Source organism: Schizophyllum commune (assembly GCF_000143185.2).
Source record: "Schizophyllum commune H4-8 unplaced genomic scaffold SCHCOscaffold_10, whole genome shotgun sequence".
Classification (NCBI taxonomy): Eukaryota; Fungi; Basidiomycota; class Agaricomycetes; order Agaricales; family Schizophyllaceae; genus Schizophyllum; species Schizophyllum commune.
In genome coordinates this window covers 256,477-270,671 of record NW_026089547.1, presented here as the reverse complement: position 1 = coordinate 270,671, position 14,195 = coordinate 256,477, and the positions used below count along the sequence as shown (strand labels likewise).

The 14,195-nt window shown below is 57.0% G+C and overlaps 5 protein-coding genes across 5 annotated transcripts; 3 read left to right on the top strand and 2 right to left on the bottom strand.

The window, feature by feature from the left end:
• Positions 1 to 37: 37 nt before the first annotated feature.
• Positions 38 to 2,599, bottom strand: SCHCODRAFT_02550664 (uncharacterized protein). Its single transcript, XM_003029062.3, has 13 exons — positions 2,169 to 2,599; positions 2,088 to 2,122; positions 1,878 to 2,035; positions 1,712 to 1,816; positions 1,572 to 1,669; positions 1,470 to 1,516; positions 1,148 to 1,364; positions 1,053 to 1,095; positions 992 to 1,000; positions 898 to 938; positions 599 to 831; positions 361 to 548; positions 38 to 303 (listed from the first exon to the last, which is right to left on the bottom strand). The coding sequence occupies exons 1-12, from the start codon at positions 2,228 to 2,230 to the stop codon at positions 463 to 465; spliced, it is 1,134 nt and encodes a 377-aa protein (XP_003029108.1). The 5' UTR covers positions 2,231 to 2,599; the 3' UTR covers positions 38 to 303; positions 361 to 462.
• A 2,935-nt stretch (positions 2,600 to 5,534) lies between these two features.
• On the bottom strand, positions 5,535 to 6,348 carry SCHCODRAFT_02636005 (uncharacterized protein). Its single transcript, XM_003029063.2, has 3 exons — positions 6,057 to 6,348; positions 5,902 to 5,994; positions 5,535 to 5,848 (listed from the first exon to the last, which is right to left on the bottom strand). Exons 1-3 carry the CDS (start codon positions 6,288 to 6,290, stop codon positions 5,747 to 5,749), a joined length of 429 nt encoding a protein of 142 aa, XP_003029109.1. The 5' UTR covers positions 6,291 to 6,348; the 3' UTR covers positions 5,535 to 5,746.
• A 2,307-nt stretch (positions 6,349 to 8,655) lies between these two features.
• SCHCODRAFT_01101873 (uncharacterized protein) lies at positions 8,656 to 9,452 on the top strand (the record flags this gene model as incomplete). Its single annotated transcript, XM_003028740.1, has 3 exons — positions 8,656 to 8,860; positions 8,912 to 9,195; positions 9,246 to 9,452. 3 exons carry the CDS (start codon positions 8,656 to 8,658, stop codon positions 9,450 to 9,452), a joined length of 696 nt encoding a protein of 231 aa, XP_003028786.1.
• Positions 9,453 to 10,781: 1,329 nt separating this feature from the next.
• SCHCODRAFT_02513424 (uncharacterized protein) lies at positions 10,782 to 12,364 on the top strand (the record flags this gene model as incomplete). Its single annotated transcript, XM_003028741.2, has 5 exons — positions 10,782 to 11,037; positions 11,085 to 11,159; positions 11,208 to 11,430; positions 11,539 to 11,752; positions 11,807 to 12,364. The coding sequence occupies 5 exons, from the start codon at positions 10,782 to 10,784 to the stop codon at positions 12,362 to 12,364; spliced, it is 1,326 nt and encodes a 441-aa protein (XP_003028787.1).
• A 464-nt stretch (positions 12,365 to 12,828) lies between these two features.
• SCHCODRAFT_02511944 (uncharacterized protein) lies at positions 12,829 to 14,195 on the top strand (the record flags this gene model as incomplete). The annotated part of the gene is made up of 2 exons (XM_050343262.1): positions 12,829 to 13,527; positions 13,581 to 14,195. 2 exons carry the CDS (start codon positions 12,829 to 12,831, stop codon positions 14,193 to 14,195), a joined length of 1,314 nt encoding a protein of 437 aa, XP_050198384.1.

The window sequence follows — 14,195 nt, the reverse complement described above, 5'->3', positions numbered from 1 at the left end:
TTGAGAGTATGAGCTTGGCGCAGGAAGAATATTTGGACGCCTCTTCAAGCCAGCGCAGTCTAGAGAGCCAACAAAATTCCTGTCTATGGAGAAAACATGTTGCCTTGCAGTGGCACTGACAGTCCTATGCTACACCACCTCGGCGCAGCGGCGAAGCTTTCATCACTTCGAAGCTTTTCAGTTGCCGATGCGTCGAGGGCTTGAGCAGGCCTTGAGCCAGATAAGGGAAGCTCAAGGTTTCCCATTGGCGTGGCCCACGGTGCAGCGTCGGCACCCTCCACGTACCGCATTCGTGCTTCGAGACTTCGTCGAGGGAACATCGATGAGTAGCAGCTCCGCGGTAGTGCGCGCACCTCGTACTGTATGCGTCGACGGAGTCTTCCGCTCCTGAGATTCTGGATTCATTGGGATGGGGAGATTGATATTACAGGATCTCGAGCGGATCGTTTGTGAAGTGTGGGGTTAGACGATGGCTGGGATAGACGACACTGATTTCCCCTTGCCCTTCTTGTCCTCGGAGACTGGGAAGGTCGACGAACGAGGGCGATCTGCAAAGAGGGTTAGTGACGAACTATAAGATGTAACTTGAACCGCATACCCTCGCCGCAACTCACTGCGACTTCCCTCCCAGTCGCCGCCTCATCTCCGTCCCCCACATCCCCAAACGTACGCGACTGATATACATACGAAGCTTGCGTCGCATTCTGATCATTGAAGTCCATCCGCGACATCACCACCGACTCGTCTGGCTCAACATGCGACTTGATCACATCCTGCCCGGCGATGGTTCGCAGGTGCAGGATGAACCTGGCGGTAAGCAGGCCTGAGATGCTGGGAGCAAGCCGGCGGCCGTGAGCATAAGAAGCAGCTGCGATTAAGTATGCGGTGCGGGCTTACGGGAGAGTGAAAGCATTGAGTAGGCGCTGGAAAAAGCCTTTCTGGCGGATGGTCAGCCGGTTGGCGGTGCTTGGTGTAAGGTGCGATCACATACGGGGGCGGCCTGTATATCCGTCAGTTGTTGCGCAGTCATCAGGAGACGAGGAACGCCTCACATAGTTTAGAATGAGTGCGGTGACAGTGAATAGGGAAACAGCGCTGCGAGTACAGCTCAGTCGTTCCTGCGAACTTCGCGCGCGTGCGATCGCACCAGTAGTAGAAGAGACCTGCTTGGCCGTCAGCGAATAGCAAGGCGACGGCGAGTATCCATTTACCTTGCTGGAAGACCGCTACGAGTAATGGCCGCTGGAAGGCGCCGGCTGCCCGCATGCGACGCTGCTCGCGGACGGCAGGAAAGCAACGGTATGCCATGAGAGCAGTGGATATGAATTCGAACACGACGACCATGATGGACAGGGCTTTGTCGCCTAATGAGGTGTGAGGGCGCATGCCGGGTGCGGGACAGGCCTCAAAATGTATGTACCTCTGAAATGAGGTCAGCTAGCGATGCCTTGGTAGATTAGGGCACGTACTCAAGATGAGTAGCAGGGCCAGTGCAGCGTACTCCGGAAGCGTGGTACTGAGCTCGATATCAGCGGGGCAATGGGATCGTAGAGATGGCGAGAACGACGAACGCAATCGAGAGCCGTACATCCGACGACCAGAGAACCGAGGAAGAGGATGATAATCGGCTTTCTGTCCCAAACGACCCAGGTTCGTGTTGCCCAGGTACCTGAAGAAATTCGTAAGCAAGGAAGCATAGTCGAGAGCTTACACGGACTGAGGACTGCGACTCTCCCAAGCACGCTAAGAGACGAGATACCAGTGTAGGCGGCATTGCAGCTGGAGGGGGAATGAGGCTCCCGACCACAATGACTGGCTAGGGGCGTACTGTGTACACAGGTGAGTCGGCAGGTAGGTGCCCCAAGGTCATTGCGCACCTTGTCAATCAAGTGTGCGATGGCGAGCAGATATAAGACGTTCGCAACGAGCGCGTATCGGCAAAGCACATAGAGGACCGTCGTTACGCCCAGCGTCTGACTCCAGATCAGCTTCCGCTCGTCCGCTAGGGTGAGCAAGTAGTCGTAGTAGAGCAGCGCTAGGACTCGTATGAGATGGGATTGACAATATGAGAGACATGCATTGCCCACCTATGCTCGACCACTGGATGCAGAATTGTATGAAGCTACGAGGCGTCAGGGTGAGCTTGTGACCATGCCCAAAAGGCGTACTGCTGGTACTGGCCAGCCGCAGTGGTCGCAAGGGTGCCAATATCGTGGGTCATGGCCGACATATGGGTATTGTTGAAGGTCGAAGAAATTGCTTTTCGCTTCGGCTCCCTTGATATATAGCACGAGCTGAGGCAATCAGTCACCTCCAATCAAGCGTACATGGCCCGTCGAGCGAGATTGTTGAACGCTGCGACGATCATGGACGTGGCGGGTGGGAACAGTCACATTCGGATCCCCTGGGAGAACGGCTCGACCGAGAAGCTCGACGACGTCAGGATTGCCTTCGCCGGAGCACATGCTCCTGCCAGTACTCTATAGTTGAGTGAAGGATATAGCGCTATATGGAAGCATCCGCCAACGGCAAGACTCCGCCTTCATCGCCTCAAGAATCCCGCGTCGACGTACGGGGCGGAACGCAGAAGGAATACAAGACCATAAGCTCTTGGCATGCGGTCACCGGCCATAAGACACAAATACGAGTGTGTCCAAAGGCTCGCATTATCCATGACGCTCGCGGTCAATGAGAGGGGAGGATTCGGGGATTAAACACATCCCAACTGCGTGTGGCACCGCTGAAAAATCGGTAAAAGTATGTTGTGGAATGAAGCCCAAGGCAAGGACGACTCATTGCGAGCGACGCCTAAGGGACCCCCCGAGCTTGCGAGGGAGGGAAAGGCGGAGCGAGCAACACTGACTAACCCACGAGATTAGGGCTGCTTCCCCGAACAAACAAGTACAAAAAGTGGTTTTCACGGGAAGCGGATGGGAAAATGACGGCAATTGCCGTCATCGGCCCCGTGACGCGCCGCAGGCGCGTCACAAGTTGAACTCTTCAGCGAGCCAGCGGCTTGAGTATTTGCTGCTGGCCTCTGCCTTGCCGCAAGCGTAGAAAATGTTTTTTCTTCGTTCAGCGACTCTAAGGGCTTATACATTTGGGATCAATTACCACAACCTTGATGGCCTTCAGCTGTGCCGACCTCTCACAATTCTTTTACACCGCAAAATTCCGTCTTCGGGAACGAGCGTACCGGCGTCATCAGGAGCAACGCAGTTGCCCTCGACGTTGCCGTGTCCATTTCCCGCGCCATGTTCCACGTCAGTGCCGAGGTCCTCGGGCACGAGAGAGGTGAGTGTGAACAGTGTTGCTCGCTTGGTCCAAGCGAGCAGCCCGTGGCTTGCCACAAACTATGTTAGCAGTAGATAGCTGTGCTTGTATGATACAACGCATGGTTCATAGCGCAGACGGGGGCCGTGGATGCCGATTTCGAGGAAGACGCAAGACGGAGAAAAGCAAGCACGAGACATCGTTGACACACAAGATAGTCACACCTCCGGCGACATCCGAGCTTGCTCATGACCACCAACATCCCCCTGCCTCCTCCTACGTCTTCAGCCGAGCCTTCTCTCCGACTTGGCTGTCGCACCCAAACTGACTCATTCTCTTCATAGCCCGAATTTCTGCCCAGTGCCCACTGCTTTGAGATCCCGATGGCTGATTACTTTTATGAACCCGACTCGAATAGCTCAGTTTTCTGAAGGGAATGACCCAAACTAACCTCTCGAGAGTGGCCCGCGACTGCATTAGAGTAATGAAGCTGGTTGAGTACACCGGATACAGCCGTACGGCTGCTGCTTCGATTGAACTCTAGCCCACACACGTCCAGCGTCTATGGACGCGATACTCAGCGTATCCTCGCAATCGAACCTTAAACCTTCCTGATTCGTCTACACTCAAGCTCAACGCCGCATCTATGCCTATAGCCCCCGATCTCAGCGCCAAGGGCCGCCCGCACCTCTTCGGCGCCTATTGCACACATAAGCGACCCCGCTTTCTTGTCTGTTGACTCCTCCCCTCTCCTCGGTTCTCCAGCCTTACTTGCGCCGACCAGCTCCGACTGGCTGTCGAATCGGTCTTACCCCGACGCTCGTCCATTGGTTACCTGAAATGACCTGGTCGGCAATCCTCACTGGCGCGTACACTGACCGACGTATCTCGAACGTACAAGACGAATGTTCGAAACCGCGCCCCGCTTCCCTTACTCGATATCACGGACCCTTCGGAGCGTCTGGTCGGGCTTCGTGTTGTCCTCAAAATTCACGCATCTCGGCGCGCATGGCAAGGTTAGGGTGCGTACGCCTCGCGGCTCACTCAGGGTGCTCTTGCACGCCAAGTCCCACGATAGCGACTCTTCCTTTGTGGGCGCCCACAACGTGTTCGTGACGTGTCTTCCCAGACAGACCGCCGGCCCAGAGCCCTCTTTTCCTCGCCACTGCGTCCGCACGACGTCTGGACTGCGGCCTTGGAGATCTTCGGCGCCCAAAGTGTTCTTCAATGCTCACAGGACTTCAAGATAGTAGGCGCTCCGGGGTTATAGGCGCTCACAGGACTCCAGGCGCTCGCAGGGTCCCGCAGTACGGCGTCTATCTGGGCTCACAGGACCTCTGTCGTTCTCACTCGGGGATATTTTGGAGTTCTTCGACAACATGCTTGCTTGCACGCGCCTCGGATGTTGTCAGCCTCAGCTTTCTTCTCGTGTTCTTTCGGCGTATAGAGGAGGCGCCTGCCTTCTTCTCCCTGAATTTCTACACCCTTTTTTATGATTTGAAAGCTTGTACGCTCGTTTACCATGGGTAGCAAGTACGTACGCTACCACCTTCCATTGTCCGTTAAGGGTCTTTTTGGGGGGAATATTAAGGCGCGTGGTCGATTGCCGCTGTGGACTCTCGCCTCAACTTGCCCTCCAAATATCAAGGGTACATCCCCAGTCAAGAAGCTGGACCTATCTCGCGGACTCAGTATCGCTTGACCGTGAAGGTCAGCAGCACGCCGAAGTGAACACAGCTCAGCGCTTAGCGTTCTGTACACCGCGTCCGGAGGTTCCCTTTCAGCCCGCGCTTAGCTCACAGGTCATGCGGGTCCGGGATCTCGATATCGGGACCGCCATCGAAGCCTGGCATAATTGAACATCGGCCTCGAGGCGGACGGAGGTGGGAACACACGCGACGAAAACAAAGAAATCGGGCGAGAGAAGCGCGGCTTGCACGAACGCGGCGCTCAGAAGGCGCGCAGATGCCTTGCGCCGAAGCCTTCTTCCCACAATGGAGGGTTAGGGACCCAGGGGTCCTCCGCGTATTGCGGCCTCCCCGAAGTGATATTACGGCCACCCCGAACTGACGAGATGCATCGATGGGTAATCGGTGGACGCGGCGGGACAATAGGGCGGCGTGAACCACGAGAGGGCACAGCATGAGCCACACACGATAGGGCGTGGCGGGACAATAGGCGCCGGAAACTCGGCGCGCAAGAGGTGGGATGGGGTTGTGAGGATTGCGTGAGGGACATGAGGACTGTGCGAGCGGGCTGGGAAGTGCGACTGCGTAGATTCAAAGCGAAACAAGACCGCTACAGAGACCAGGTGGTATACAACAACAAGCGCGACAAGTACGAGATGACAAAGTAGGTAAGTGATGCAGATAGTCCGACAAGCGGGCGCTGTTCCCAGCGAGGGGAACAGTGGCTACAGCGAGGGGAAGCGGTGGCTCGGCAGGGCGAAGCCGGCTGAAAGCAACGATGGGAGTTACGTGCTGAGCACCGTTACTTGCAAGCTGATGGGGCGCAGCTGGTCGTCGGTTATGTCCCGAGGCGTCTTAGCGTTCCTGTTTATCCTCTTGCCGAGCGTCTACGCGAGTGTCGGTCAGTAGAAGCGCGCGCTGATTGGCTGGTCGGACGTACGATAACGTCACCCGGCTTCAGAGGCGTCGGCGCACGTATAGGCTGAGTGTTGACAAAGGTGCCGAAGGGGGAGTCGAGGTCCCGAATGAGAACCTGGGTAGGGTGCGGCGGGGTGTCAGAGCGGTGATGATGAGAGAGGGGGATGGTGTGCGCACCTTGCCGCTCTCCAAGTAAAGCTCGGCGTGCGTCACGGCGAGGGTGAGCGGGAGGACAGTGCCATGTAGAGGTTCGAAGAGTCCGTTCCGCGGCGAGGGCGCTACGTGGGACTTTGGTGGCGGGACGCCGAGAGTTATCCTCGGGGCGTCCGGCGTCAAGGACAGCGTTTTGGTGTCGAACGGGAAGCTGCCTTGTGTGGGGGCAAGCTTGATGGATACTGAACGGCTGCTCATGGTGGGCGTCTAACGAAGTGCGAGCGCGTGTGGCGAGGCGTTCGGTGGGCGAAGTGGGAGAGCATCCTGGAGGTTCAGTGACGCGCTTTATATCGGCACCGGTGAGTGCGTGCGCGCAGCGGAGATGGGGAAGAAGGGGGCATGGCGGGGTTTCGAGCAGGGTTCGCACATGCAGGCACATCTATATGATTGCACCCTCCGTTCGTCTATTACTACGAAAGGCACGAGATCTCGATGCTGTGAGCACCCCGATTGCCTTCCGCCCGCAGATGAGGCGAGTCATTACCGGGCGCCGTCCACTGATGTCTTGCCTCAGAAGTGTCTTGACGGTTGTGCCGCTTTCTAGTAGCGTGTCGTACAACGCGCCCTTGAGAACATCGTGCAAGCATCGTCTATCGCGATCTAGCCGCGCAGATTGACTTGCCGTGGAGTTGAAGACAAGGGGCGCCCACAACCGGCCGCCTGGCGAGAGAAGCTGTTGAGAGCCTCAGCCGGAGGTTCGGTGATCGAACCTGAGCGACCACGTCCAGATGTTGCTCTTGTAGCTCTTCTTCAGTCTTGAATATCTACCAGCCTCAATGGAGAGCTTCCGCGTGAATTTGGGTCCTCGTAGCCTCGAGAAAGTTTGAAAGTAGAGGACGAAGAGTCCCTCAGTGAGTCCACTCACAATACATACATCCAGGAGCTTGGTCATGGGCCTCAGGGACAAGTCTAGTATGACTAGGACGAGGAGTCCCTGACTAGATGGAAATGTATATGGTGAGGTGAGAGTGACTCTCGCAAGCATACACTGCCGTGAATCTGAAGACCCTTTCAAGACGGACAGTGAGTTGTGGCTTGCATGTATTTCGATGCAACTCTAGAGCGTGCATTAGTAACAGTATAAAAACTCGGATCCGACGTTGAGGGTTCGGTTAAGGAAAGTTGAGCTTACGGAAACTGAACCCTCACGCGAGGCTAAACGCGCTTCGAAGGCTCACCTCCGGAGAAGAGCCTTCTAATCTGAGCCTTGGTGCTTGAGGGTTTGCGTTGAGCCTCCTCCCGCACGCGTTTTTTTGTGCCAACAGACGGTCGGACATATATCCCTCCCAAACTATAGCATACCGAGCATTTCTCATGTATTGACATTGAGCCGCACGCTGACCCACGAAAGGCTGTTTCGCATTGAACGACGTGAAATTGAGCTTCGCAAGATGGCAGTCACAGCTATGAAGGTTTCTTATGATACCGAACGCTGAGTCGTATATTGCCGCATTCGCCGACGCAGGAATCCGGTCAGTAGAACCGAAGTGTCATTCAGAGGTCAAAACAGCCCGGATAAGCAGTGACAAGAAGAGAGGAGCAAGCAAGCAAGAGATCTGTCGGGACGATGATAGCTACGAGTGCTGTGAGAGGAGCGGAGAGCACTGAGAAGCCCCGGAGGTGGCTGGAGAGACAGTAGCAGAAGACGTTTCGAGCGCCCGGAGTGTATAAGATGCATGTCCTTCAGTACTCCGTTTCTCACGTCGTCGAGAGGAGACTGGAAAAACCGATGCTATAGCCCCGAATGAGGCGCAGCTTGTTACGGCCCAATCTCATTGCCAACCAGAGGACCAGTGCGCATACTTAGTGCTCCTTGGTAGTAATCCTTTCAGAGCTTCCGAAGCAATAGAACTACGCGCGATGCTGGAATTGTAGCGGGAAGAGGGTGCAATTGTGGCCAGCAATGGTGGTTGAATGACAGTGGCGAACTGTGACATCGTTGTGACATGCCGCAAGTTTCTGCCTCGGCCCGAGCTCGATGCACCTGCAGTCTTCTTTCTACCTTGGTAGAGACTCTAACTGAGTACCTAATTTTCAAAACTACGTTCAACGTAGTCAGATAGATCTACCTGGTTCAACTGTCAGTTTCGAGAGGCGGGCACAACCGGCCCCCGGCCCGGCAGCGCACGTGGTAGATCGAGACACGCCTGCACGTGACGTTTTCTGGACTTTTTTCCCGCATCCGCAAAGTCACCTTCGTCGTCGTCGCCTGCAGCGAGCTCGAGGTATCAAGGCTGTCTGTTGTCGTCGGACATGTCACACAGCATTAGATGCCTTAACATGTCCCTTCGCGCCCCGCCCCGCGCCTTCGGCGGCCCGTCGTGTGCCGCACCCGCTAAGGCGCTTACCGGTGCGTGACAGTGCGCTCGTTGACGGTGAACATATGTCTGAACGGTTTGGTATAGGGAGGCGGCACATGCATGCTGCGCTGCAGATGAAGCCTGAAGCGAAGGGGCAACCTGCGCAGCGCGCAGCGTTCGCGCGCACAGCGCCGCGGCGGCACGAATCGGGAGCGCGCGCCGTGAAGGAGACCGTGGAGCTCGACGGAGACGAGGTGGCGGATATGCAGACGGCCCCGGACGCGAACCAGAAGGCGCCGCGCTTGAAGCAGCGCACCCTGCTTCAGCGGAAGGCGTCGTCTTTCGAGGAGCACCTCAATGGCCTCTTCGCCCCGCTCAAGTTCCCGCCTGAGCTTGCGCGGAGGATCATGACGCACGGAAGCCATCCCAGGGCGGTTGCGGGGCACAATGCTGGGTTTACTTTTATGGGTGCGTCGCCCGCTCTCGCTTTCTGAACATTCACTCATACTTCTGCACTAGGTCGCCGCGTCCTCAAGGCGTACCTCCTTCTCTTCCTCAGCTCGAGCCCCAACCTTCGTCCCTCCCATGACCTGGAAGCCATCGTCGACAAGGCGCTGAACACCTACCTCCTCGGCGAACACGTCGGCAACAAGTGGGGTCTGGGGCGCAATATGCTTTGGCAACCGACCGTGCCACGGGAACGGATACCAGGAGAGCCAGTCAACTTCGTCAAGACCTCTGGTCTGTACAAGGTGCAAGGGGACTGCGTCGCTGCCATCCTCGGCGGCATATTCCATCAATTCGTGCGTCTCGATTCTCCTCCATATCCGCCTTGATACTGACGCACCTTCAGGGAGGCTCCGTCGCGCACCGAGTGTTCCACACTCGCCTCCTACCCCGTCTACTTGACGACCCCGATGTTCGCGTGATCCCCGAAGCATTCCACGAGGACGTTCGCCGCGCGCGCGATACCCTCGGCGGCGGGAACGCACCACTCCTTTCTTCCGATGCTCAGACTGCAAAAGTATCGCCTAGCATAGAGAGCAACGGTAACCTGTGAGTGATGAGCGCGCTAGTGCTATGAGAAACCGGCGCTTATATCGCTTGCAGGGCATAATACTATCTACCACCACTGCTTACGAGGAATATACTGCTCTAACCATGACGCTTGCTGTTTGCCCCTCCTGCCATGCCCTGTTGTAACCATTTCCTGGATTGAAGCAAAGTCAAGGCGCAGGATCTGTGCCACGAATGCGCGGCGGCTCCTTCTGACCCGCCGACAACGCTGTGAGGGATCTTGATTAGGCATCTACGTTGGCACTTGATTGCGATCGGGCTCACCACATCGTCCGAGTATGCCAACGTCCTGCTCACCGTCCTTGAGGTTCTTGCTGTCGCACGTAAGCCTGGACGGTGGTCTACCGCGGCAAGGCTGCCGTCCGTAGTAGCTGCAAGGTCAACATGACGATGGTCGTCGGAGGCGGTAAGCGGTGCGAAGGTGGGTGAGTCGGAATTATTACCTGAAGAGGTGAAAGCAATCAAGCCAACCGAGAGAGGTGGAGTCAAGGCTACCGTGCTTCCCTTTCGGCTGTTATCTCATGACTTTAGACGATCTTCGCGACCGTGACAGTCGTCGACATCGTGCGAGTGTCGTCGGTAGCACGTGGTGATACGAACGGACTGGCATCCGGTGCGTATCAGAGCGCGCGTCGCCCCTTCTGTCCCAACAGTCTTCTCATGATGGATCGTCGACCGCAGATCGCATTCACGAAAACTCGTCGATCACGGTCGTACAACCTAGAGGACGACGTACATCAGCGATGGGCTCCGTAGCGAGCGAGACGACGCCTCTGCTCATCTACCTTGAGCATTGACTCCGAGTGAGGACAAGCAGGATCGCTTCGATGTCGAGCACTCCCTCGGAACCACGGAGGAGCTTGAACTGACGAGACGAGGAGAAACCGCCGCTCATCTCGGCGAGCTGATACGTCGCGCACTTGCTCATGCTGCCCTCGACGGGCGCCTTCGCGAGTGACACTTGTCTCGAATCGATCGCGAGGCCTCGCGCCTCCCTCCCGTCTCTCGCTGTCCAAAAAGGCTTGGCGCAGACCCCGGACGTCTGTTTCGGTGACGGATGAACGGGAGAATAGGCTCCGGGCAATTGTTCCGAACAATGCGCCCTCCGAACCCCGCCTGGATACCGCACGACGACCGTGCAGATCTGCAAGTTTGTGGAGCTCAGGGCGGGCGCGCCTCCCAGATATAAAGTTGTGCGTACGATGGCGGCCTTGCTCTTCCCATTCCTTCGTGTTTCCCCAGTCCGTTCATTCCCTCACAAACTAACCCGCGGCGTCTCCCATTCTTTTGAGCGCCGTCTCTGTCGTTTACGATGATTTCTTCGGCTTTCCTCGTCGCGGCTCTCCCTCTGCTGGCTGCCGCGCAACTTGACGACATCCTGGGCACTGGCGATGCGGCGTCCAATGGGGATTCTGGGTCGACCAGCGGCTCTGACCAGGCTTTCAACCCGTACCCGTATAATCCTGGCTTCGACATCGAGACCGTCGCAGCAACTGCGAAGGCACTCCCCTCTCACTCCTGGGAATACGGGTCGGCGTGCGAGGCGCTTCTCGAGCTGCACAACCCTGGTACGTTTCTCGCATGCAGCGTGAATCACTGTCTGACCTCCCCGAAGAGTACTCGATCTTCGGCGAGAAGCCCTTTCCCACCATCGTTCTCGACTCCAAAAATGTGCCCGCCCTCGCCTATGGTAAGCTGACGATCATTGTGCTATACATTTCGACTCACTAGCATGCAGCGAAGGAGAAGATTGTCCTAGGCGAAGCGCCCAACTCGTTTGCTGACGGCGATGGTGCCACTGGCGACCCCGCCGCTCTCGGGGTGTACGCCATGCTTCTAGGCAAGGCTGGTGACATTCCCATGTCGCTCAAGGCCGACGAGGAAGTGTCCTACCTCGTCGACGAGTGCCCGCGCTGGCCGAACGGCGCAATCAGCCAGCGTGCTGATGTCGCGGAGCTCTGGTGGGTGATGACCTCGCTTATTCGATACCTTATCGTTGCTGATCGTCGCGCAGGGCTGAGTACGCACTGAATCTGATCTGCGTCGTCTTCTGCTGATCGTTCGTCTAGCTTCATGTACATGGCACCGCCATTCCTTGCCTACTATGCCGCTGACAAGCAGGATGAGAAGCTTCTTCGCGAGTCGGTTGATCAGTGCTCTCACTACCGCGAGGTGCTGCAGTCAAACTCGACTACGACCACCGTTTGGGCGCACATCGTGGGCCCGCAGAGCGCCGACCCTGGTCTCTGGTCTACTGGTAACGGCTGGGCTGCGGCTGGTGCTGTATGTGTTCCCTATTTCCCATCATATGACTTAACTGACCCTTCTCCACTGAAGACCCGTGTTCTCGCGACTGTCCTCAAGTCGGATCTGGGTAACAAGGTCGCATGGAAGGACGAGGCGGTCAACACCCTGACCACCCTCATCAAGGAGATTGTCGACGGTGCTATGGCCATGCCCGAGGATGACGGTCTCCTGCGCAACTATCTGAACGACACCACCACTGAGCACGGCTTCGGTGAAATCAGCGGCTCATCGCTGCTCGCCGCCGTCACCTACCGCATGGCCGTGCTGCAGCCTCAGGCTTTCGGCGCGGAGTACATTGCCTGGGCGGAAGGCGTGCGCACGACGCTCGGTGGCAAAGACGCCGTTGGTCAACCGCATATCACCAGCAACGGCACCGTCACCCCAGCCGTGAACCCTCTGGGCTGGACTGACACCGCGCCCTTTACCGCGGGAAGCCCGGAGGGCAACAACTTCGTCGTGCTCTTGTATGCAGCGTGGCGCGACTGCATCGACGCCGGTATCTGTCAGAAGCCCGACGCCTCCGCACCTCCTGCAGCGCGCCGTCGCTTCCACCGCCGCCAGCGCGCTCACTTCGCCCCATTTGCTTGACCTGGCTCTGTCTCCCATCTGTACTAACTTGCTTTCCCTGACACGTCGCTTTCGTTCATACCCTATTATATCACGCTGAGTATACGTGTCTTGTACAGACCGACCTTGCTACTTAGTGTACTAAGTTACGCTGCTTCGAGTGCTAACTGTGTATTACCGGCTCGCGGTAGTGTATCCGTTGTCGGTGGTCAATGCATTCATAACATTTCTGTCATGGTGGCTTTGTTCCCTTTGTTCAGTTGTTGCCTTTCGTCTTTCACGAGAGCATATTTCTGGTGTGTTACACGTCACCCTAACCCTACCCACGCTGATCAGATATCGTAGCTGATTTGATGGCGAATTCATCGAACAATGGGCCGGCATCCTCCGCCACTACAAACTCAACCCATCAAATGATAACCACGAGGCGCTTACCCTCTTGTCTTGAACCTCCACCTTGCACAAACCCGTCCCTTAAATTCATTATGCCGCCTCCGAGGACTCGCATCCCCGTCTACGTCCAGCGCGATACTGCCACCACACGCGCTACTGAGCCCACGGCGGCGACAAAAAGCAAAAAACATACACCGGTTGTGCGTCGTACGCGTAGTCGTGTCCTGCAGGCTGGCCCTTCCTGTCGCCCTCATGACCCTACCGACTCTCCACGCAACCCGTTCGGTCCGCAGAACAAGTGGCCTCGCCTGATGGACCTCCCGCCTGTGCTCAACAACGTCGCGCTCTCGCACCTCCCTCTCGTCTTGACCATCGTGCGCGCGGGGGCGCAGGTAGACGATCAGCGTGTGCGCCGCATGGCTCACGTCCCGCGCAACTACACCATTACGCACATGCGCGCGCTGATCATTTACCTCTTCGACGCCACTGTCTACGACGGCGATCTGTTTTCGAATCACCATCACGTAGTGGAGATCTGCAAAGACGCCGACATTGCTGGTGACCTTACGACAGCGCAGACGTTCATCAAGCTCTCTGGGGCGCAGGACCCTTACACTCCAGTACGCGACGACGGTCCCGAGCATAGAGGCGCCGCTGAACCTCAATCCTCGCGTACTGAGACCATTCGCTGGGAAGGCGAAGGCGACTTCTCCATCGAGACCCTATGGACCACTGCACCGGACCTCAACGACCAGTGGGAGCAGGCAAACGAACGCCGTGGCATTATTTTTGTGCGGCAACTTTATCTCTCATGCTCGTCGTTTGCTGACAGTAGCCTGTATAGAATTTTAAGCACAATCCGGACGTCCAAGTGCACATCACGTTCGACGCGACACTCCGCAATTCAGCACCGCATCCCATGAACATGCCCTTCGTGGCGAAGAGCCAGGGTCGTACGAAGGCTCTTAGAGGGACGTCCTCCGGTGCCTCACTTCGTATGCCTTACGGCGCGGAGTGGAACGAGCCGGGCGCCTTCAGGAAGTTCTACACAACCCTCGCGAGAAGTAGCGCGGCTCTGCTACCGGCTCCCCAACGCCCCTCTATCCCACGACTCGCCCAACCGCTTCGCGCTCTTTCGATCAACCCGACGGTGCCGGGAAAGACGCCGGACGCTCTCCCCGCGCACCGAAAGGCAATCAGCGCTCGCGCGATTAACATCTCGAGGATGGCGAAGTCTGCCTTTCTGCGAGAGTTGGACGACCTCGACGAGCCTGATTCGTCGCCGCGGCCGCTGCCGCGTCGTGTGGCGCCGGTGGCGACTCCTGTGACTCCAGTGGACGACGATGAGGATTCATTTTGGGGAGACAAGAAAGAGATCGAGGCTATCTTGGCGGAGCAGATGAAGCACGCGCCGCTGTCGCTGGATGATGACTCTGACGACGAGGTGAATCTTTGGTGA

What these genes read in the sequence shown, in the direction of transcription:
- SCHCODRAFT_02550664 (XM_003029062.3), bottom strand. Translation starts at nt 2,230, where the DNA reads ATGTCGGCCATGACCCACGATATTGGCACCCTTGCGACCACTGCGGCT. An exon ending in TCGCACACTTGATTGACAAG is followed by an intron (nt 1,817 to 1,877) that starts GTGCGCAATGAC and finishes GTACGCCCCTAG; the next exon opens with CCAGTCATTGTGGTCGGGAG. An exon ending in GCAGGTCTCTTCTACTACTG is followed by an intron (nt 1,096 to 1,147) that starts GTGCGATCGCAC and finishes CTGTACTCGCAG; the next exon opens with CGCTGTTTCCCTATTCACTG.
- SCHCODRAFT_02636005 (XM_003029063.2), bottom strand. Translation starts at nt 6,290, where the DNA reads ATGAGCAGCCGTTCAGTATCCATCAAGCTTGCCCCCACACAAGGCAGC. An exon ending in TTTACTTGGAGAGCGGCAAG is followed by an intron (nt 5,995 to 6,056) that starts GTGCGCACACCA and finishes CACCCTACCCAG; the next exon opens with GTTCTCATTCGGGACCTCGA. An exon ending in TGAAGCCGGGTGACGTTATC is followed by an intron (nt 5,849 to 5,901) that starts GTACGTCCGACC and finishes ACACTCGCGTAG; the next exon opens with ACGCTCGGCAAGAGGATAAA.